The 24,606-nt window shown below is 34.4% G+C and overlaps 1 protein-coding gene across 7 annotated transcripts in view; it reads left to right on the forward strand.

Annotated features, from left to right (window-relative positions):
* Positions 1-24,606, forward strand: part of Srbd1 (S1 RNA binding domain 1) — a 210,421-nt gene that overhangs the window by 38,940 nt on the left and 146,875 nt on the right. For 5 of the 7 annotated variants that reach the window (XM_040271009.2, XM_021725841.3, XM_040271010.2 and 2 more), the window contains 4 exons: positions 6,157-6,234; positions 11,565-11,668; positions 20,052-20,159; positions 24,120-24,277. In XM_040271009.2, the coding sequence (XP_040126943.1) occupies positions 6,157-6,234; positions 11,565-11,668; positions 20,052-20,159; positions 24,120-24,277 (448 nt within the window). The remainder of the gene's footprint in view (positions 1-6,156; positions 6,235-11,564; positions 11,669-20,051; positions 20,160-24,119; positions 24,278-24,606) is intronic. The other 2 variants (XM_040271012.2, XM_005324506.4) reach the window with 1 other exon arrangement.

Below are 24,606 nucleotides of genomic sequence, written 5' to 3' on the forward strand. Positions count from 1 at the left end.
TTGCAAAACTGAAACTCTACCCATTAAACTTTTTCATTATTTCTGAAGAATGATTTTTCTGAGTATAGAATTCCTAATTGGCAGTCTTTTGTAACTTTGGATATGTCATTTACCATCTTGTGGTATGCCTTCCATGATTTTTCTTTTTATTGTGGCAGGCATTGAACTCACGGGTGCTCAGTGGCCACCGAGCCACATTCCTTAGCCCTACTCTCCTTTTAATTTTTTATTTTGAGATAGGGTCTTGCTAAATTGCTTAGGGACTCCCTAAGTTGCTGAGGCTGGCTTTGAACTTAAATCCTTCTGCCTCAGCCTCCCAAACCATTGGGGTTATAGGCTTGTGCCACCATGCCTGGACACTTCATAAATTTTGATGAGCAGTCAGCTGCTAATCTTAGTGTGCCAAGTTACTTTCTCACTCTTCTTTCAAGATTCTTTGCCTTTGTCTTTGAAATTTTGATGATAACGTGCCTTGGGAGTCTCTGAGTTTATTCTATTTGTAGTTCATTGTGATTCTTAGATGCATAGAGTAATTTTTTTAAAAAAGTCAAAATTGATAAACTCCTGGTCATTATTTCTTCAAATAATCTTTTGGCCTCTTTCTCCCCTCTTGTGGAACTTCCATTATATGTAGTGCTTGGTAGTATCCCACAGGGACTCTATTAGTTTTTTTTATTCCTTTTTTGTTCTCATCTCAAATTGTGTAATTTCAATTGTCCTGTTTTCAACTTTGATGACTTGTTTTTGTTTGCTCAAATTTGCTGTTGAAAATAAATGACCTGGGGCTGGGCTTATAGCTCAGCAGCAGAGAGCTTGCCTCACACATGTGAGGCACTGGGTTCCATCCTCATCATCACCTAAAAATAAAGATATTGTGTACATATTTAAAAAATCTTAAAAGAAAATAAATGACCTAACATTACATCTCAAAGCCCTAGAAAAAGAAGAATAAACCAACACTAAAAGTAGAAGACAGAGAGTAATTAGAATCAGGACTAACATCAAATGAAATTGAAACAAAAGAAACAACTGAAAAAATAGATAAAACGAGAAGCTGATTCTTTGAAAAAATAAATAAAATTGACAAACACTTAACCACCCTAAAGAAAAGGAGAGAGAAAACTCAAATTACTAAAATTCATGATGAAAAAGGAAATATCACAACAGATACTATTGAAATACAGAAGATAATTACAAACTTTTATGAAAAATTGTACTCCAGTAAAATAGAAAATCTTGAAGACATCAACAGATTTCTAGAGACATGATCTGCCCAAACTGAATCAGGAAGATATGCACAATTTAAATAGGTCAATTTCAAGCAATGAAATAGAAGATGCCATCAAAACCCTGCCAACGAAGAAAAGCCCAAGACCAGAGGGATTCTCACGTGAGTTCTACAAGACTTTCAAAGAAGAATTAATACCAATACTCCTCAAATTATTCCATGAAATATTAAAGGAAGGAATTCTTCCCAATTCTTTCTATGAGGCTAGTATCAACCTGATACCAAAAGCAGACCCATCAAAGAAGGAAAAATTCAGACCAATATCCCTGATGAACATAGATGCCAAATTCTTCAATGAAATTATGGCAAATTGCATACAAAAACATATTAAAAAGAATGCACAATGATCAAATGGGGTTCATTCCAAGAATGCAAGATTGATTCAATATATGGAAATCAATAAATGTAATTCATCACATTGATAGACTTAAAGGTCAGAATCATATGATCATCTCAATAGCTGCAGAAAAAGCATTTGACAAAATATAGCACCCCTACATGTTGAAAACACTAGAAAAACTAGGAATAGTAGTAACATAACTGAACATTTTAAAAGCTATCTATGCTATTATGTCCAAGGCCAACAGCACTCTAAATGGAGAAAAATTGAAAGCTTTTCCTTTAAAAACTGAAACAAGACAGGGTTGCACTCTTTCACCACTTCTATTCAACATAGTCCTTGAAACTCTAGTCAGAGCAATTAGAAGAAAGAAATTAAAGGGATACCAATAGGAAAAGAAGAATTTAAACTATTACTCTTTGCCAACTATAGGATTCTATATTTAGAGAATCCAAAAAATTTCACCAGAAAACTTCTGGAACTAATAAATGAATTCAGTAAAGTAGTAAGATATAAAATCAACACTCATAAATCAAATGCATTTCTATACATCAGTGATGAATCCTCTGGGAGAGAAATTAGGAAAACTACCCCTTTCACAATAGCCACAACAAACAAAAAACTTGGGAATCAACCTAACAAAAGAGGTGAAAGACCTCTTCAATGAAATACAGAACACCAAAGAAAGAAATTAAAGATCACCTTAGAAGATGGAAGCATAGATAGGCAGAATTAATATTGTCAAAATGTGGGCTGGGGATGTGGCTCAAGCGGTAGCGCGCTCGCCTGGCATGCGTGCGGCCCGGGTTCGATCCTCAGCACCACATTCAAACAAAGATGTTGTATCCGCTGATAACTAAAAAATAAAATATTAAAAAAAATATTGTCAAAATATCACATTACCAAAAGTGTTATACAGATTTAATGCAATTGTAATTAAAATCCCAACAAGATTCCTCAGAAATAGAAAAAGCAATCATGAAATTCATTTGGAAAAATAAGAGACCCAGAATAGCCAAAGCAATCCTTAGCAGGAAGAAAGAAGCAGGAGGCACCACAATACCAGACTTTAACATATTCTACAGAACTATAGTAATAAAATTGGCACGGTATTGACAACAAAACAGACATGTAGACCAATAGTACAGAATAGAAGACACAGAGACAAACCCACATAAATATAGTTATCTCATATTAGACAAAGGCACCAACCCCCCCACCCCCAAACCATACATTGGAGAAAAGATAGCCTCTTCCATAATTGGTGCTGGGGAAACTGGAAATTCATATGCAGCAAAATGAAATTAAACCCCTATCTTTCACCATGCACAAAACTCAACTTATTGTGGATTAAGAACCTAGGGATTAGACCAGAGACCCTGCACCTAATAGAAGAAAAAGCAGACCCAAATCTTCATCAGGTAGGCTTGGGGATCTGACTTCCTTAACGGACTCCTAAAGCACAAGAAATAATATCAAAGTCAATAAATGGGATGGATTCAAACTAAAAAGGCTCTTCTCAGCAAAGGAAACAATCAGTAACATGAAGAGAGAGCCAACAGAATGGGAGAAAATCTTTACCAAATAGGCATCAGATAGATCACTAATCTCCAGGATATATAAAGAGCTTCAAAAACTTAACATCAAAAAAACCCCAAATAATACAATCAATAAATGGGCTAAGGAAGTGAAAAAGATATATAATTGATCAACAAATATATGAAAAATTATTCAACATCTCTAGCAATTATAGAAATGTAAATCAGAACTACTCTTTAAGATTTTATTTCATTCCAGTCAGAATGGCAATAATCAAGAATACTAGCATCAGTAAGTGTTGGTGAGGATGTGGGGGAAAAGGTACACTCATACATTGTTGTTGAGTCTGCAAATGGTTGCAACCACTCTGGAAAGTAGTATGGAGATTCCTTAAAAAACTTGGAATGGAACCACCATATGATCCAGCTATCCCACTCCTTGTTCTATAGCCAAATGATTTAAAAACAGCCTACTTCAGTGATGCAGCTACATCAATGTTTATAGCAGCTCAATTCACAATAGCAGCTGAATTCGCAATAGCTAAACTGTGGAACCAACTTAGATGTCTTTCAATAGATGAATGGATAAAGAAACTGTGGTGCATAGATACAATAGAATATTACTCAGCCTTAAAGAAGAATAAAATTATGGCATTTGAAGGTAAATGGATGGAGTTGGAGAATATCATGCTAAGTGAAATAAGCCAATTCCAAAAAACCAAAGATCAAATGTTTTCTCTAATATGTGGATGGTGATCCTTAATGGGGTGGGAGGTAAGGACAAGGGAAAAATGGAGGAATTTTGAATTGAGCAAAGGGGAGTGAGGGGAGGGGAGTGTTATAGGGACAGATGAGACAAGGCACCGAAGATAGCAGGAAACAGTTTTATTTGGCTGAAGCCTGGTTCAGAGGGCACAGCTTTTGCTGAAATCAATCAATCCCCTGAACTCCGAGTTCAGGTAGTTTCAGAGTTTTATACCTAGCATGTAAGGGGAGGGGCTCAGAAGTTCACAGTCTGCAGAAGTTCACATAAAAGCAGCTTTTTTCTTCACTGTTTTGGGCAAGTTAACCCTTCAAGGACAACACCTGAGAAGGTGAGAGCTTCTTCTTCCCTTTCTTTCCTCTGCCTGCCAGCTGTTACCATGGAGCCAAATTGGTATCTTCTCTTCTCTTAGAAATGTAGACATCTCTGTGAAGCCCCAGCTCAAGGCCAGAGGCCTTGTTTACACATTTCTACAAACTAGTATACTGGATATGTTTGTGAAAAATTAGTAAGGGGGTGTCCAGCATCTGGAGTGCTGGTTTCTTCCTGGCCAGTGGTCAAGTAAGATAGGGCAACACGAAAATAGGAAGTTTATCTACATTGGACTCTTTTGTAGAGTCTCTTGCTGACAGTCCTAAAATCAGCCATGGTGAAGATTTCTGGAGAAGCCCTGTTAAGACTTTTCTGTGGAGAAAGGGGATGCCGCGAACAGGAGGGGGCATAGGGGTAGGAAGGATGGAAGAATGGGATGGTAATTATTAACCTGTGTACATGTATGATTGCATGAATGGTGTGACTCTGCATTGTGTACAACCAGAGAAATGAAAAGCTCCATTTGTGTACAGTGAGTTGAAATGCATTCTGCTGTCATGTATAACTAATTGGAACAAATTTAAAAAAAAAAGAAAGAAAGAAAAAGGACAAAAAAATTTGCTATTGAACCCCACTAGTGAATATTTCATTGTGCTTTTCAGCTCCATAATTTCTATTTGGTTCCTTTTCAAAATTTCTTAGCTTTATTGTTTGTTCGTATAGTTAAATATCATTCTCTTGGCTTCCTTTAGGTCTCTGTCCACGATTTCCTTCAAGTCTGAGCACATTTAACACAGTGGATTTAAAAGCTTAGTTTAGTAAGGCCAGTGTCTGTGCTTCCTCAGGGACTTTCTTTTTTAGTTTCTTTTCATTTTTTTTCCTCCTGTTAGTGGATCATAATTTCTTTCTTTATATAACTTGTTTCTTGGTAACTTGGCAACTCTGGAAATCATTCTCTCACTTCCCCAATTTAGTTATTGGTTGTGGGTTATTTGTTTTAGTGACTTTTCTGAATTACTTTTGTAAATCTCTATGTTCTTTTCATGTTTGGACTCTGAACAGTCTCTTTTCTGTTAGCTTAGTAAGTAGCTAGCTATTTGCCAGAGATTTCCTTAAAACCATGGAGTCAAGGCTGGGGATATAGCTCAGTTGGTAGATTGCTTGCCTTGCATGCACAAGACCCTGAGTTCAATCCCCAATGCCACAACAAAACAAAATAAAACCAACCAACCAAACAAACAAACAAAAAACAAAAGCATGGAGTTAAAAACGAAATTTTCAAACTCAGCCTTTGTAGATTGGTTCTGTGTTGGGGCGCTTCTTCAAAATATAGAGAAGCCATTAGCAACTCTGCCTTGTTGTTTTCACCTTTGCTTGCTGTTTACATGCAACACAAAGTCAGAGGTGAAAGCTTGGGGATTTTTAGAGCATATATCCAGCCCTAGGTATGCAGGCACCTCCTAGAGTCCCTGATATACACAGGAATTTTTAAAAGAACTTTTCCCCTCAAATATCTCGTTTTCTAGCCTCCCTCAAATATCTCGTTTTCTAGCCTCTTTCTTCCCTATTTATTTTCTTTTCTTTATTTTGGTCTTTTTATTAGTTGCCATAGCCTTAATGACTCTGACCAAGACATTTGCTTTGAAATACTTTTGACAGGACTGAGGGTATAGCTCAGTGGTAGAGCTCATGAACCATGAGGCCCTGGTTTGATCCCCAGTACTGCAAAGACAAAAATGAAAACAAAATTAAAAAAAAACCTTTTTGACCTAGTCCCCCTAGAAAGCTGCTTCTGCTCTGGGTAAGCTCTAAGACAAGTGAAACAAAGGCAAACCTTTAAATCAATCCAGACAGATTAAAACACAAAATCTCAAGTACTTGAGAAGAAGATCTGTATTGCTCCCTCTGGTGCCAGGAACCTGCCCCAGAAATGTGGGATGTGGACTGTTATCTTCAAGGCCCTGCTGAACCCCAGAGTAGCGGGTATAAGCAGGTAAGTTAAAAGTGCTCTCTTATGGAAATTATGCAGCTTCCCTCTTCAGTGGGTGATGTTCTGGTTGTTGAAATTTTTTTTTAGATCCCAGAGCTCTGAAAAAGTTCATTCTGCTAATTTTGTATTAGAAAAGAGTTCTGGAGTTCCTGATTTTACCATTTTTAGTGATATTCCTGTCAACATCTTTGAAGTGTAGTAAGTATGCCCCTCAGTTCCACAAATAGAATATGGCTTTTAAAATTATTAAGTTTCTTTCCTTGTCTTGTTTAGTGCTTTTTGTCTTGAAGTCTTCTTTATCTATTAGGATTGTAGTGTGTGCTCTCTTAATGAAAAATGATCCCACTCTTGCTTTAATCATAGCCCCACAATTATTCAAAATACCTGTTTTTAGTCCTGTTGCCACAGCTTCCTGGTCATTTGGATGAATGAAGCTTATTCTCTAATCTAGTATGAAACTGGTAGACCATTCCTGTAAAAATTTACAGAGGGTAAATATTTTAGGCTTGTTAGATAATTTTTTTTTGAAAATATACAACTACCATGTTGTATGAAAATAGTCACTGGTGATACGTAAGTGAGTGATCATAAATGTGTTTTAGCGATTTTATTTACAAAAATAGATGTCAGATAGGCTTAATCCTGTCAGAAGACAAAATTACAACAAAATCTTAATTGTGTTTTATTTGGGATTCTAGAATGGGACAAGGCCTCATATAACATACAATGACTATTCTGATGAGCTGAGCAGAAGAGTTTGGCTTTATAGAAAAAAATTGATCTGGGGAAAGCAGAAAGAATACAAAAAAGCAGATTGGTTTTTTCGAAGTTACTTTCTTTATAAAGGTTGGAGCTATTATGCAGGCTAAAACTGTCATGTTGGGGATTGACTCTTACTGTATTTCTCACTCTCCTGATTTCTTGGAAGATCCTATAAACAAACTTGTTGGATGACTTGGAACTTGCATAAGTGACTCCATTTTGATTTGGACTGTTGGGCCTAGTGAAGAAGCTCTGTCCAAACCAATGCCACTCTCATGAACCATAGTTTGCTGACCACTACCCTAGTATATGGTTCAGTATTCTTAGTTCTGGCACATTTAAACATTTTTTTGCACTTTTTTTTCCTTAAGTTTCTTTTTTTTTTTTTTTAAAGTTTCTTGAATACATTATACTGCTGTTGCTTTTCCTTGAATATCGTTTTGAAGAAATCTGTCTTAGATAAAAATCTCAGCTGAAGATGTCCTCTGTTGCTTTATTAATTCTCTTTATTGATTTTGTGGTTCTTCTAGGAGGATGAAGGGAGATTTAGAATCAGGAGACTGTCACTCTTCTACAAACCTGAAGTCTTCAATAAATAATTAAAAAATTTATTTCTCTTACTGTCTGCATTTTACTGTGGTAAAAAGGGGATGATGGAAAGTAGTAGAATGCTTTACCATTTATACAACATTTAATTTCCATACTAAAAATAGAATTTTTCGAAAAACTTATGATAGCACAGACACAGAATATTTTGATCTTGTTGTAACATGATATGAAAATCTTTAATTATCCCAAAGATATTTTTTATATAGTTATTATATTTTGGATCTTAATTGGAGAATCAAGGTGACATGGCCTGTGCCCTTGAAGAAAAGTTTCACTATGTATATTCCAAAGTTGTCAATTTTGGTTTTTATACATTGTATCATATTGGGTGAAGTGTATATACTTTTAGTAATTTGAAAAAATGTTAACACTTTGATATTTTACTTGCCAGGTTTTGTCAATAGATATAGCATAATGAAGAAATAATTTCTAATAGTATTAGTAACTAAGCATACTTAATTTCCTTTTACGGAAATGACGATATCATATTTTGTCCCTTCTTTGCTTTTTAAAATTTTAATACAACTTTGGAAAACATGCAGTTTTATTTTTCTGAAACCATCCTTTCTAATATTTGCTTGAAAATATTTTGTTGGTCTCAGCATTTAAAACACATTTTAAATAGTATGTTTAATCCATGTGTCATTCTGGGTTAGTTTGTAACTAAATTTAAGTTTGTGATTGACACAATCTTCTAGATGTAAAGAACTTAGGCCTGAGAAAGTAAACCCTTTGGGGAATGTCAGTTTTGAAAAACAGTCCTATGTTTTAAGAACTTTTTAGATTATTTTGAATGCAAGAGGGATGATGTCACAAAGATAGCTTTCTAAACCCTTCAGTGCTGAGGCCCTGTGTCCCCAGCTCTGAACCCTATTTTTCAGCCTCTACGTAAATGTCCGAAGATGTAGTAGCTTGGAATACAGAAACCTATGAAAATGATGGAAATCTGTGGTAAAGAAACAGCATTCCCTATAATTTCTCCATGTGTTGTGGAGGGAGCTGTTAGGCCTGTCTACTAAATTAATTACTCTGGTTACAACTTTTCATTGGTCCTTAGTGAAGTCTTTTTTATTATATGAATTTGTCACTTGGCCTTCACATTCTCTCCTGGGATCTTCCATTTCTGTTCTTTTTTTTGCTGCTGCTTTCACTGATCCCACTTCATTTGCCTTTTTTTTTTTTTTTTTACTACCTATTTCCTGTTCATTGCTGACATCTACAATAATTCTGCTTTATCCCACTACTTACTTTCAGTTTCATTCTATTATTTCTTACATTAAAGAACTTTCCTCTGTTACTAATTTTTTAGTGTTTTTAACTTGAAGAACTGCTAGATTTTGTCAAATGTTTTTGAATCTATTGAGATTAACCAGGTGATTTTTTATTTTTTATTGAATTGATATAATGTATTATATTAATTGATTTCCAGACGATAAACCACTGGACATTCCTGGAATTAATTATACTCTGTCTTGGTGTGTAATCCTGTTTATGTATTTCTGAATTTGGATTGCTGTTATTTTGCTGAGGATTTTTACATCTATATTCATAAGAGATATTGGTCTGTAATTTTCTTGTGACATCTTGCTTGGTTTTGTATCAGTATAATACAGGCCTTGAAGAGAATTTTTTTTTCCTTCTCTTATATATTTGGAAAATTTTATGAAGAATTGGTATTATGTCTTCTTAAAATGGCAGAGTTCTATGGTGGAGCCACCTAAGCCTGGACATTTCATTATGGGAAATTTTAGAATTACCAATTCAATATTTTTACTTTTAGATCTATTCACATTTTCTCTTTCTTTTGATTTGCTTTTGGTAATTTGGGTCTTTTTAGGACTTTTTTTCATTTTATCTAAGTTATCTAATTTGGTATATAGTTGTTCATAATATTTTGTTAGGATATTTTATTTCTATGATCCATAGTAATGGCCTCTCTCTTTTGCTTTGGGTAATTTGAGTGTTCATTCTTTTGGTTAGCAAAAGATCTGTCAGTTTTGTTGATATTGGGCTGGAGTTGTGGCTCAGAGGTAGACCGCTCCACCTAGCAGGTATGAGGCACTGGGTTCCATCCTCAGCACCACATAAAAAAATAAATAAGTCATTTATTTATTTAAATAAATATATAGTAAATATATATATATAGTAAATTGTGTCCATTTACAACTAAAATAAAATTTCAAAACAAAAATTTGTTGATATTTTGAAAGACCCATCTTTTGGTTTTGTTGAATTTTCTGTCTTTTTTTTAAAATTCTTAATTTCTACTCTTTTATTTCCTTTATTCTGCTTATTTTAGCTTTTGTTTGCACTTTTCTAAGGAGTGTTTTTAATGGTAGCTCTTTCAACATAATATTAAGAACAGGGTATGAATTTAAATTTCTACTTTGCTATTTGCTAGCTTTGTGATTTGGGAAAGTTAGTCTCAGAAAAATGATTATCAATTGAAGATAATACATCATTGATGACTTAAGGAATACTTAAGATAATGTATTCAGAGTGCTTAGACGGGCCTTACAATTAGTGCTAGTAAATGATAGCAATTAGTAACTATTAACGATTCCTCTTAGGATTATGCATTTTGTACTTATTTTAGCACAAATTATCTTTCACAGTTATAAAAAATATATCAACTCCAGATGGTCAGAAAATTTCAGTAGGATCTGAAAAGGAGATTGCATTGTACCAAAATACAATGTACTGTATTTTCTTTCAAAGAGTGTGTTATAGTTTACTTGATAAGAGAAATAAGTTGCTTGGGAAAGGTATAAGCATCTCAAGCAAATTTTTACCCCTCACACACCAGATAGAGCACTAATCTCTAGGGTATATAAAGAACTCAAAAAGCTAAGCACCAAAAAAACAAATAACCCAATAAATAAGTGGGCCAAGGACCTGAACAGATATGTCACAGAAGATGATGTACAATCAATCAACAAATATATGAAAAAATGTTCATCATCTCTAGGAATTAGAGAAATGCAAATCAAAACTACTCTAAGATATCATCTCACTCCAGTCAAAATGGCAGCTAAATGAAGACAAACAACAATAAGTGTTGGCGAGGATGTGGGGAAAAAGGTACACTCACACACTGCTGCTGGGACTGTAAATTGGGGCAGCCAATATGGAAAGCAGTGTGGAGATTCCTTGGAAAACTGGGAATGGAACACTATTTGGCCCAGCTATCCCTCTCCTCAATCTATACTCAAAGGACTTAAAAATAGCATACTACAGGAACACAGCCACATCAATGTTTATAGCAGCACAATTCACAATAGCTAAACTGTGGAACCAACCTAGATGCCTTTCAGTAGATGAATGGATAAAAAAATGTGTCATATATACACAATGGAATATTACTCAGCAATAAAAGAATAAAATAATGGCATTTGCAGGTAAATGGATGGAGTTGAAGAAGATAATGCTAAGTGAAGTTAGCCAATCCCAAAAAACCAAATGCCAAATGTTTTCTCTGATATAAGGAGGCTGATGCATAGTGGGGTAGGGAGGGAGATCGTGGGAGGAATAGACAAACTCTAGATGGAGCAGAGAGGTGGGAGGGTAAAGGAGGGGGCAGGGTGTTAGCAAGGATGGTAGAATGTGGTGGACATCATTATCCAAAGTACATGTATGAAGACAGAATTGGTGTGAACATACTTTATATACAACCAGAGATGAAAAATAGTGCTGTATATGTGTAATAAGAATTGCAATGCATTTCACTGTCATTTATTTTTTAAAAAATCAATTAAAAAATAAACCCCCAAAACCCTCAAAAGTATAAGCAAGTTATTATTTGAATACATTCTTGGTAAATTAAAAAATAAATAATTGATAATAGCTCTTGGCTAAATAACTGCCTAATTGGTTTCAATTAGTCATGAATTTCGACTGATTAAATTTATCATTTATATATATTTTGTGGATTATCAATTTTTACCATATACATTTGTGCTCAGATTTTGGCAATTAATCGTGGAGAGAATTTGAAGATATTGACAGTCAAGGTCAACATTTCCGATGGAGTGAAGAATGAATTCTGTAGGTGGTGCATCCAAAACAGGTATGTTTATAGATTTCTATAGAATTTCCTTACTAGGTGGGTGTTTTGGCACATGTCTGTAATCCCAGCGGCTTAGGAGGCTAAGATAGGAGGATCGCAAGTTCAAAGCTAGCCTCAAAAAAAAATGAGGCACTAGCAATTCATTGAGACCCTGTCTCTAAATAAAATACAAAAGAGGGCTGAGGATGTGGCTTAGTGGTCAAGGGCCCCTGTGTTCAATCCCCAGTCCCCGCCACCGCCAAAAAAAAATGAATTTCCTTTCTAAAATACCATACTGATATCTTTATGTTCTGATATGGAAAGATGTCTATTATGTGTTTTTTTTTTAAAAGCAAATGTCAATGTATATTGTATCTTTTGTTTTTTATTTTTATTTTTGTTTTTCTTTTCTTTTTTGGTATGGAGGAATTGAACCCAGGGCAGTTTACCACTGAGCTACATCCCTAGCCCTTTTTATTTTGAGACAGGGTTTTGCTAAGTTGTTTGAGGCCCACTTTGCTGCGGCTGGCCTCAAACTTGTGATCCTCCTTATTTCTGAGTTGCTGGGATCACAATTGTGTGTTACCATGCCCAGCTATATTTAAAAAACGAAGTATATGAGTTTTGTGTATGTTTAAATAGAAAATACCTAGAGGGTGCATAAGAAACAATAATGATTTCTGGAAGAGGAACATTTACTTCAGTACAGTCAGCAGTGCATAACAACATTTCAGTCAATGGTACATTATCTGCTTCTAAGTAAATCTGTGATTAAAAAAGCAAACCAAGGAAACCACCGTAGATACCTGTCTGAATAGTGTGAAGCCTCCTCAAGAAGATCTTCAGGAGGTATTCCAGAAGAAGGCATTATTATCATGGAGGGTATCATGGAGGGTGAAAACTCCATGCATGTTGTTGTTCCTGAGGACATTCCTATATGACAAGATGTGCTTAGGCTAATCTGAATGTTTTCTCCTTAGATTTTTAACAAAAAAGTTTAAAAAGTATTTTTAAAAAGAGAAAAAAATAGAAAGTCTTATAGAATTAGAATATATAAAAGTTATTTTTGTACAGCTGTGTTTGTGTTTTAAGCTAAGTGTCATCAAAAGAGTCAAGAAGTTAAAAAAGCTTGTAAAGTGAAATAGTTAAAGTAAGTAAGATTAATTTATTACTGAAAGAAGAAAAAACACTTAAAAATAAATTTAGTGTAACTTAAGTGAAGTCTATGGTAGTATACAGTAATGTTCTAGACCTTCATATTCACTCCCCAGTCAGTGACACTGAGAATAACTTCCAGTCCTGCAAGGTTCATTCATGGTAAGCGCCCTATGATATATACTATTTTATTTTAATTTTTTGTACTGTATTTTTACTGTATTACTCTATGTTTACATAAACAGATACTTACCATCTTGTTATTGTTCCCTAAAGTGTTTAGTAAAGTAACCTTCTGTATAGGTTTAAAACATAGAGGCAATAGACAATACCATATAGCTTAGGTGCATAGTAGGCTATACCATCTTAGTTCACAGAAGCATACTTAGAGGCCTGCACTGTGATGAAATGACTTATCGTGCATTTCTTACAACTTATCCCCATTATTAAGTGATGCATGACTGTACTTTTCTGTACCATTTGAATCTTTTATAAAGAGCATATTTCCCCTCATGAAAAAAATAGGTTAAAACATCATAATATAGGGGCTGGAATTGTGGCTCATTGGTAGAGTGTTTGCCTAGCATGTGTGAGGCACTGGGTTCGATTCTCAGCTTTACATAAAAATTAATAAAATAAAGATATTGTGTCCATCTATAGATAAAAATATAAAAAGATAAAAAACCCCATCATATTGTATATAGTATATCTGAAATGTTTTACTCATTAAGGATGATTGAAACAAAAATGTGATCAATAGGATATTACAATATAAATCTTTAAACAAACTGTATGGTTTTCCTAAAAAACCTTTGCACATTAAGGATGATTGAAATAAACATTAAACATTTTTAAACATCATATTTTTAATTAACCTTTTTAGTTGTTAAGGAAACCATTTAAACTAGCCACACATTTTATATAACAATTGACTTTTAATTTTTCTAAATATATTTGATCTTCACATTAATCCATTTGATTGGTACAGCAAATTTTGTGGCCACCATGTGACTAATAAGAAAGCTAATACAAAGATGTAAAGGAGCTTGGTTAGAATGTTAAATTTTAGATATGCTTATCAGCAGCTATCTCTGTGCGAACATAGCTTAGGGAACTTGCTGTGAATACTACTTGAAAAGTTAGATGTAGCATTCTTTGAGAAATATATGTGCTATACTTTGGTAAATGGATCCTACATCCAACATACTTCTTGTATCAATTCACTGAAAGCCAGTTTGCCCAATGCAATTCCACAGAGGATCAACTTGCTGAACCACGAAATAATACTAACCAAGTAAAATGTAGTTTGAATGTTGATCAATTATGTCATATCCATACAATGGAATTTTGTGCAGCTTTTAGAAAAAGCTGAGATATAAACATGTCTTATTAGGTTAAAAAGATAATTTATAATTATTCTATAATTTCATTAATGGCAAATAATATGTCTATGTATATATAAGAAAATGCCTGAGAAGATAATAAATGGTTTACTCCTTGGCTTTGGTATGAGATTTTAATTTTCTATCTTATACTTTACTGTGTAATTGTCACTTTCTTTGAATGCTTATTTCCTTTGTAAATAAATAAATAAATTTCATTAAAAATGAAGAGAATAAATATCTAAAAGAAATACTATATTTGAGAAATTACATTAACATATATTTTAATTATAATGAAACTCTAAGATGGTTTTTTAGAAAATATAAAACAGATATGTTTGAGTTTCAATTACAGTTATATTACTTCCTACCCATGTTACTATAGGTGTTTTACTTAATTTTATTTCAGTTTCATTGTCCTTAAAGTAGTGAATTATACCTTCCTCATGAATTGAAAAGAATGAAGTGATATTACATGTAATTTTGTAGCTTATACATGGTGTTGAACAGGCCTTTGATAGTATCTGTTATTACAAAGTGGTGAGATTACGGTCCTAATTCCTTTCCTAGAAGTGTTTTAGTAAAGAGGTCACAATAAATTGGGGACAACTTCTAGCTTATTTTCCTGAAAATATTCTTAATTCTTTGTATCAAAGTCGTACTTAATAAAGAAGTATTAGTTATACTTTTAACCTACCATCTTTATATTAAGTAAATATCAGGGGATAGTTTTCCTTATAATGATATAATTACTTTTTCCATGGCTTACCTATATTTGACTTTAGTTTTTTCCTTGTACTGTGATGTTTTGTTTTGTTTTGGTAGAGGGGATTGAAACTAGGTCTGCTTTACCACTGTGCTACATCCCCTGCCCTTTAAAAAATTTTTTAAATTTTGAGATGGAGTATCTTGCTAAGTTGTTTAGGACCTCCCTCAGTTGCTGAGGGTGACCTCAAACTGTGATTTTCCTGCCTCAACCTCTCAAGTTGCTGGGATAACAAGTGTGTTCTACTGTGCCTGGCTGGTATTGTGCTTTTAATTATACTCTTTCCAAAAAAAGAATCTCCTTTCCCAGTTAAATAATTGGTAATATTATTTAACCGACAATATGACATATTATGTAACTATAGTATAGTAATATAATGGTACTAGAGATTGACCACTGTAACCACTGAGCCACATCCCCAGCCCTATTTTTGTATTTTATTTAGAGACAGAGTCTCATTGTGTTGCTTCGTGCCTTGCTGTTGCTAAGGCTGGCTTTGAACTCGCAATCCTCCTGCCTCAGCCTCCCGAGCTGCTAGGATTATAGGCATGTACCACTGGGCCCGGCCTTAAAAATGTTTTTTTAGTTGTAGACAGACACAATACTTTTATTTTATTTATTTGTTTTTATGTGGTGCTGAAGATCAAATCCAGTGCCTCACACATGCAAGGCTCTACCAACTGAGCTTCAACCCTAGTCCAGTAATATAATTTTTAATCGAAAGTTTTTTTTTTGTCCATGTAGATAATTCCAAGAGCTGAAACACTTCTCTGGGAACTATGGGACTATTCTCAAGGAATTTTTTCTTTTCTAGAACACATTTGAATGGCTAGACATGCTTGCCTAATGAATTTTTTTCTTTTTCTTTTTTTGTTTTTTCTCTCTACTTCTTTTCCCACTCTCCCTCATATACTTATCCACTCAAGTATGTATTAGACGTTGGAGATCCACCTGGAAACTTGAAAAATACACTGTCTGTCCTTGAAGACCATGTAGTTTAATAAGGGTGACACTGAATAGAAGTAGAGAGTACCTATAAGAGTTTGTGTCATAGAAGTCTATTTGGCCTGGCATGTATGTAGGTTAGAGATAGGAATGGGAGTAGAGGCAGCATGAAGTGAGAATTGAGATCAGTGTGGGCCAGGTCATACATAGCTTTCTAAGTATACTAAAGATTTTTGGTTTTTTATCTTAAGTATAGTAGGAAACTAATAAAGGTTTCAAACAGAGAAGTGTCATGATCAGATTGCATTTTAAAATCAGTCTGGCTGCAACATAGAAAATTATTTGAGAGGAACTAAGAGTAGGTGTGGTAGCTTTGGACTAGGGTAATAACAATAGGAAATAAACAGATTCGAGCAATGTTTAGGAGGTAGAGTCTACAGAGGTAGGAGAAATCATTCAATTAAATGGTGGATGGATTGATTAGGGAGAGGTGAAGTGAAGCATAGCATTTGTATGGCAGGGCAAGAAGATAGATGATGGTATCACTTATGCTATGAATATATAAAGTTCTATATGATTAGGGCAGAGAGTGAGCTGAATGGAAATCTTGTTATTATCTAAGTTAATTAGAATAACAAGGAAGAATTTAATACTACTGTCTTAGTATAAAAAAATCCTAGGCCTAAATTCAAAACTGAACAATTCATAATTTATAATTATATGTTGCTAGTTCAAGAGGATAAATATGAAGAGGATTTCTAATCTTGTCACATGCTGTAATAGTTATGTTTGTGAAAACTCCATTAGTTTCTGCATTTGCTTTTTAAACAAAACATATGTGAGGGAATGATCTCAATGCTTCCCTGTTCATGACTTGGACTGTACAGTGACCAGGATTTGTAAGTTTGAGCCCCCTTGCATCGAGCTTTTATGTCTTTTATCTGATGAGTAAATTTCTATTGTTTAAAATTATACTATATTTTGTTTAGTAGTTTTAAGAACTGTCTCCTGATCCAGTTATTTTTTAAATGTGGAAAAATGAAAGCTAAATGTAGAGAGCCTGTCTTTATCTTAGGTATAAGAAACAAGCAGAGTGTATTTCTTTGCCAAAGTAGAGAATATTTTTTTTGTGCAGTGGGTGGACAAAGCATGTCTCTGTCAAAAACATACAGTTTAGGGCATAGATCTTTTCAGTTGCTTATAGTACTCTCCTGGCCCTTGCAGGCAGTTGAGTTTGTGGTTCCTGCCTTATATTTTTGCTTTATTGTGCATATCTCATAAGACATATGTTTCATATTGTAGAATTTGGCTTAGATGAGGTCCTTCAGTTTTATTCAGAGATATTTAGTTGTTGAGTGATGGAAGACTCAGATTTTGAGATAATATTCTGTTAGGTAAACATATTGTATTGCTTTAAGGATATAGTAAGTAATAAAGTCTGTGAATTCACCATACTGTTTCAAGTCCCTCATGCTAATTTCTGTGAATAGCTTCTAGGAAGCTAGGGAAGGAGCATAAATTATTATTGTGTAAGGAACCAAAAGAAGTTTCTGTAATGCTGGATATTAGTTTAGCTGCTATGTTTCAGGTCCAGTGGTTTGAAGGTCAACTGAATGGAAATAACTGATACATCTTTAAGAATAAAATAGACCCACAGCATTCTTCCAGGGAGGAGAGCCTAGCAGTCTAAACCAAGGGAGGATTTTGAGGTTTGAAAAAGATCACTGGGGGGCTACAAGAGGATATGCAAAGGTAATAGTAGGATTTCTGGCTATTTCTTGCAAGTAGTAGGGAAATCTTTATTGGAGGCTTAAGGGAATAACCTTAGTAGACATCAGCTATACTAATTTTTTTTTAAAAAAAAATCACTTCATTAGTCTTCCTGCCTCTAAGCACTATCTTCATAGCATATTATCCCATGACCTAGGACTGTGTTTCCTGTCTCAACTAGCCAGTCTCTATAGCATGGTATATAAGACCATTTATAATCTTTCCACTGCCTTGCATTCTAGCCTCTTCTTCCTTTGACTTTATCCTGCCAGTTTATACCCAAGCCGTACTAATCTATTTGTAGTTACTTGAATCTATCATGTTCTTTCTTGCCTCTGAGCTTTCCAGTATGCTGTGGTTTCTTCTCAGAATGATCATATTCCTTTGCCTTACTAGGTAAGCCACAATTCATTTTTAAAACCCATCTGAGGTGTTTTTCTGGGAAGCTTTTCTTGATGTTGAATTCTCCAAATTAACAATGATGGTAGCAGCAGCAGCAGTAGCAGCAGCAGCAGCAGCAGCAGCAAGTGCTTAAATACAATGTGCCAAAAAATTTATAAGTCTTTTACATATTAACTCACAACACTGAATTAAATATGATTATTACTCTCATTTTATAAATGAGATAGCAGACATGGTTAAGTCTGTCTCCCAACAAAGTAGTAAAATGGAATTTAAACAGAGATAATCTGCTTCAAATCTTGGTTTTCATTAAATATGTTGTACTGCTATCACCGCTACTTTTGAGCTCTATACCTTTATTTTTGCATATTTCTAGTATTTGCATTTATCATACTATCTTTTTTTAAAAAAGGTCCAGTGAAAGCAAGACTTGTGGCTAATTCTTGTCCTCCTCCTCCCTACTCCTCATGTCCTCAGATAAAGGTGACAGTGGGGAATAGTGAAGATTTAGATAGAAAGAAGGAAATATACATCCTGCCTAAAAGCACTTTCATTGAAATTAAAAAACAAAATTATTTGTAATTTAAGTATGTTACCCTCTATGGAAGGAGTTTAGTTATTTGCTAACACATAACCTTTGGTATGTAACACTGTAAAGGCTTGTGCGTTTGCTCACTTAAACTGAGTTCATTTCCTTGCCTGAGATGATTAACAGAGATGAGAGGACCTTTGACATGTATTAATGGATGACTAGAAAATATTTATATTTTGTTAATGGAGTCTGTTCAAGAGCCATTGAAGGGCAAAGGCAGAAATGCTGTAGGTGGATGGAAACACAGAAAGGGTAGGACTAAATCTGTCCTTTTTAGTTGCGTTTTTTCTCTCCATTCTTTCTTCAGTGTCTACTAACAGTTAGTTCTATGGCCTTTACATTCTTAAGTATGGGTATATGTGTTCCCAGTAGAGCAGCATGGCCTGAGTTCTACTCAAGAATGTCCAGGGCTGGGGTTGTGGTTCAGTGATAGAGCGCTTGTGTAGCATGGGTGAGGCACTGGGTTTGATTCTCAGCACCACATATAAATAAATAAAACAAAGGTCCATTGGCAACTAAAAAAATACTTAAAAAAAAATGAATGACTAGAGGTGAGGTTCAGTTTCTCCTTTGCTCAGTCTCCTTTAATTCTCATGAAGAGATAAAGAAAAGGTAATAGAAGAATCAGTGATTGTCTTAGCATTTTTTGTTTTTGTGGTGCTGGGGATTAGAACCCAGGCCTTTTGCATGCAAGGCAAGCCCTCTACCAACTGAGCTATATCCCCAGCCCTGTTTTGTTGCCATGACAGTGTGGTACAGACTGTGTGTCTTACAGAACAAAAATTTATTTTCTCACAGTTCCTGAGGCTAGTAAATCCAAAATAAGGAATTGAGTCACTTCCTGTGGGGGTAGGAAAGAGAGGTGTTCTTCTTGTTTGACAGTCACCTTCTCCCTGTGTCATCACATAGTAGAGACCCAGAAAAAGAGAGCAAGGTCTCTGGTGTCATGACCTCATCTGAAGCTAATATTCTCCAAAAGGCCCCATCTCTAGATGCCATCACAATAGAGATAAGGGCTTCAATATATGAATTTGGGGAAGGGCACTGTTCAGTTCATAGCAGTACTGTTAGTCCACAGTAATAATTTTTTGGTGACTTTCTTGTATCTTGATATTTTACTTATTACTAATAATGCTTTGATGACTCTTTCCAGCAGATTTTTTTCCCCTTTAAGTTTTATGTCTAACTGTAGTTAATAGGTTTTTAAAAATAAAACATCCAGATGTCATAGTAACAAGTTCCAGACACCACAGCCTCTCCTTACAGATTATGTTACTTTTGCTTTAATAAAGGCTTTTCCCCCCTTGCCTATTTCACACTTCTTTCTTCCAGGTGTCCTTTCATGGTCTCATTATTGTCACATCAGGTTTAGTATGGGTTTTCTTTTTGCAGGTGGAGACCACGTGGCTTTGCAAGGCCAGAATTAATGAAGATTTTACATAATTCACTGGATGATTCCTTTAAACGCCTTATTTATCCTCTTCTGTGTAGAGAGTTCAGGTTTGTATTTTGTCTTGCTTAATTTTGTGTGCTATTTATTTTGCATTGTACTGTTAAAGCATATAATAAGTATTTGTTGATTGAATCACAAAGCCAAAGAACTTAGAATCACAAAGTCTTAAGTTTAAGCCTTGATTGCAATCTGTACATGCCTTATGCATAAGTTTTAAAACTTTGTTGTTAATTGTGATATACTTTTCAAGCTGGACTACATAAGTGGTCCAGCTTGAAAAGTATATTCTGGAATAATAGTCTTGCATTTTGACAACCAAGCCACATAAATGGTTTTATTGATTTGAGATTTGGTTTGGAAGAAACAAACTGAGAAGTTAATGAAGAAGTTACGTGCAGTCATTTTTTAGAGGTAAGAGAGTCAAAGAAAGCATAAGCAGGACATGATGAATTTATTACTGTGAAGAAGGAAGGCTGTTATATATATTTTATTCTCTAAAGGGGAAGTGTTTGGATGAAATATTATCAGCAATGATGAGCAAATATCAGGACATTATTAAAATAGCCATTTAAAGGGACTAATAGAAGTTCTAAGAGCAATGAAGATGAAAACTACAAAAAAAATGGGGTGCGGATTGTTTTAGATGAGAAGATGGAAAGAAAAGAAATGTAGGGAGGCAAACCCCCTCTACTTCCATTTTCTCCAGCCTTTGTTCTGGTAGTCAGTCCTTAAAAACTAGCCATTCTCTCATATGGTCTTTCCTGAGTGGAATAGATTTAAATTTCATTCTCACTTTTTTGAAGTTTCAGCAAGGGCTCCATCTCATCAACCTTACTAGAATTTCTAGCAGACTATATACTATTTGTCTATTTCTCTTTTGCTTGACATGACCATTGAGTTCAGGGTATTGAATGAGCAGGTACTCTTAATGACACATAGCTCTCTTGTTCAATTTCTTTTTATCAATGACATTCAGTTTCTTGTTTCAGCCTTTTTTGTTGAGAAGTCCCCTAACAATAGTGTTCATTTTGAAATTCTGTTTCAAATTTATGTTGTGCAACATCTCTTGCTTTTGGTAATAGGGCATAAAATTTAAATATAGGAAATTCTGTCCTTAGTGAAGAAAAAATTATCTTATTTAAAAATGTAATTCCTTTTATATAGTTGTCATTAACTTATTTTTTTTCATCATGCATGTTATGTCAGTGGCACTTTTGACATTTTTGCATCTATTTGATTTGGGTGGCTGTGGAATAATTTTGTTCAGATTGAATATAAACAATTGGTTCAGGAGTGTCTGACATATAATCTAGCAGTGAGAAATCACAAGGACTTTCCTTCTCTTTTTCTAAAATACCTTTGGTTAAAACAGTACATCTTCTTTCAGTTCTTAAGTTGGTTTGCAGACATTGTCTGGAGATGTGTCTTGATAGATATATTTCCATGAATAGCAGTTGAGGAAGGCAGTCCCAGTCAGGTTTACTTTTTTTTAATAAAGAAAAATACTTTATTTTTTTTTAGTTGTTATTTTTAGTTATACATGAAAGTAGAATGCATTTTGACATATTATACATACATAGAGTATAACTTCTATTATTGTGGTTGTACATGATGTGGAGTTACACTGGTCATGTATTCCTATATGAACAAAGGAAAGTTATGTCCAATTCATTCTACAATCTTTCCTATTCCCATCCTCCTTCCTTTCCTTCCATTCCCCCCCTTGCCCAATTTGGTGAACCTCCATCCGCCCCCAGCGGGCCCCCTGCCCACCCTTCTTCTTTATGCTGAGTAATATTTCATTGTGTATACATTTCCACAATACTTTATTTTTCTAATTAAAAAGAACTTTGGGGCTGGGGATGTGGCTCAAGCGGTAACACGCTCACCTGGCATATGTGGGGCACTGGGTTCGATTCTCAGCACCACATAAAAATAAAATAAAGATATTGTGTCCACTGAAAACTGAAAAATAAATATTAAAAAATTCTCTCTCTCTTCTCTTTCTCTCTCTCTTAAAAAAAAAAAAGAAAAGAACTTTGTCCCAACTATAGGAAAATTGAAAGCATCAGTAAAGCACAAAAGGGGGGAAACATAATTTCGATAGAGATACCCATTGTTAGCCATAGTTTTCTCCATCTGTGTGTGAATTAAAAGAGACCATTAAGACTATGTTATTTTGTAGTCATTTTATTCAGTTGACTATATCCTATGCATAAACTGCTTCTGCATTTCTTATTAACGTGACTGTCATGATCATTCATCCATGTGGCATTTTTCGTATCTTCTTTATCATTTCTACCTTGTCAGTTATCAAGAAGTGTTTTACCATCTTGTACTGTATCATGCATTGTTCCTTCTCTTTATGTCCATGGTTACTGTCTTAGTTCAATGCATCATCATTTCTTGTCTGGATTACTGTACTAGTGTCATAGATGTTACTGTCTTCTATCTTTTCCAACATAGATTCCACATTGCCATTTTAAAATCCCCATCTCATTATTTTATGCTTGTCTACTTACAGTCCTCCAGTGTATCTTCTTTGTCTCCAGGATAAAACCCAAGTTGGTCAGAAGAACATACATGACCCTGTGTGATCTGGGTTTTTCTTCTAGAGCTTTTATATGTTCACTCTGTGGCTTACAAAATTACTCACCTTTTCTATGAGTCATTTCCCTTTCTTTCATCTCCGTTTCCTCTTGATTGACCTGAGCTTACCTAGTTCAGCTATCCTTCCTAGGCATTCCTGTTACGTTAGCACTTAACCATTGTTTTAAACTTGCCTGTGTATTTTTTCTGTTTTTTTTTTTTTTTTTTCCACTGCACAGTGAAAATCAGTGCAGAGAATCTTGTCTTTTTGGCTTATACCAATCATGGTACCTTCTGTAAGACTGTTAACAAATGTTCATCCAATGAATAAAGTAAAAGTGTAGATATAGAAATATTTGGAAAGATATTTCTTCTCTTGTTTGGCTGAATTTAGAGAGAATAATAATGAAATGTTTAGAGAAAATGGAGAAATCTTTAGAAAGTGAATTAAACCAGAGACACTAACATTAGTTAGCTGTGTGCCTCTTTTATAACTGTAACATATTCTGCTTCAGCACTGATATGAAATGTGCTTTGATGACTTTTATATGTTCAGTTTTCTTATGGTCAATAGCATGTGTAGTTCACATAGTCTAAGAGAAGTTATACTCTATAAATTCTTAAGAATTTCAGGAGACAGTATGTGGAGAGCTTCTATTAAGTAGGTCAATGGAATAAAATTTGGTTTCCAAATGATTTTAAGCCATATTGGACATTTTTATCTTAGAGTGTGCCTAGAAGCACACTTAAAAAAATAACTTCTCTGCATAAAACTGAAGTTATTTATATGAGGCATGATTCTGGACTGTCTATTAGTATCTATGGTAATGTCATGACACTGAGAATGACAAAGGAGTAGATGTGGAGAATAGAGAAGATGACTGGGATATTTAAAGGTAAATGTATAAAATTAAATGTTATTGGAGGCTATCTGTGATTCAATAATTCAATAATTCAATAATGTGATTCAATAATTCAAAAATCTGTGATACTCTAATTTTTGTGTGTATATTTTTCAAAATTTGATAAACTTTAATTTGACTCCCACATGACCTGCAAGTCTTTATACATTTTTTCTCACATATATGCATATCAACACTTTATCATAGCTAAAAGGCTGAGAAGTGATATATACACCTTTAATCATATTACTTTTGTATATAGCAAAGAGCAGACAGAGAAGGAAGGTAGGTATGACAAACTCATAAAGATTACTTCAAAATTTTTGTGGTATTATATATTACTGTGACTAGTAAAAATAGGCCCAATCTAATTTTTGTATGTGATTTTTTTTTAACTTATTTTGTTATAGGGAATGTTCCTGTGAGGAATAACTAACTATACAAAATGATCCCTGTACTTTTTCCCTTTCCCTTTATTCATTCATTCATTCATTCATTCATTTTTCATTTCTGAAGAGCCAAACTGACATCAGATGCAGAGAAGGAATCAGTAATGATGTTTGGACGGAATCTTCGTCAGCTTCTTTTAACAAGCCCTGTTCCAGGCCGCACCTTGATGGGAGTGGATCCTGGTTACAAACATGGTTGCAAACTAGCTATAATTTCTCCTACCAGTAAGTTCTTTTTTAGCTTTTTATATAAAAGTTGTTTGGTCTGTTGTTAAGTTTTACTTTATAGATTTCATGAGGATTTGGAAATAATGTGAATTTTTGAGGCTTAGCAAATGGTTTTCTCATAGGGATATGAGAACCAGAGAATCAAACTTCATATTTCTCTTTATTTGTTGATCAAAGCCTTCAACATATGACCATCATTTACCTCCTTCCCTATTTCTCAGTAGAGAACTGAGGATTAACAAGGCTCGAACTTGAACCCTATCATCCTTCATCAACTTGTTTGACGTAGTTATATTTGATGCATTTTATTTCTATATGTTTTAAGC

The sequence above is a fragment of the Ictidomys tridecemlineatus genome, chromosome 12 (assembly GCF_052094955.1).
Source record: "Ictidomys tridecemlineatus isolate mIctTri1 chromosome 12, mIctTri1.hap1, whole genome shotgun sequence".
NCBI lineage: Eukaryota > Metazoa > Chordata > Mammalia > Rodentia > Sciuridae > Ictidomys > Ictidomys tridecemlineatus.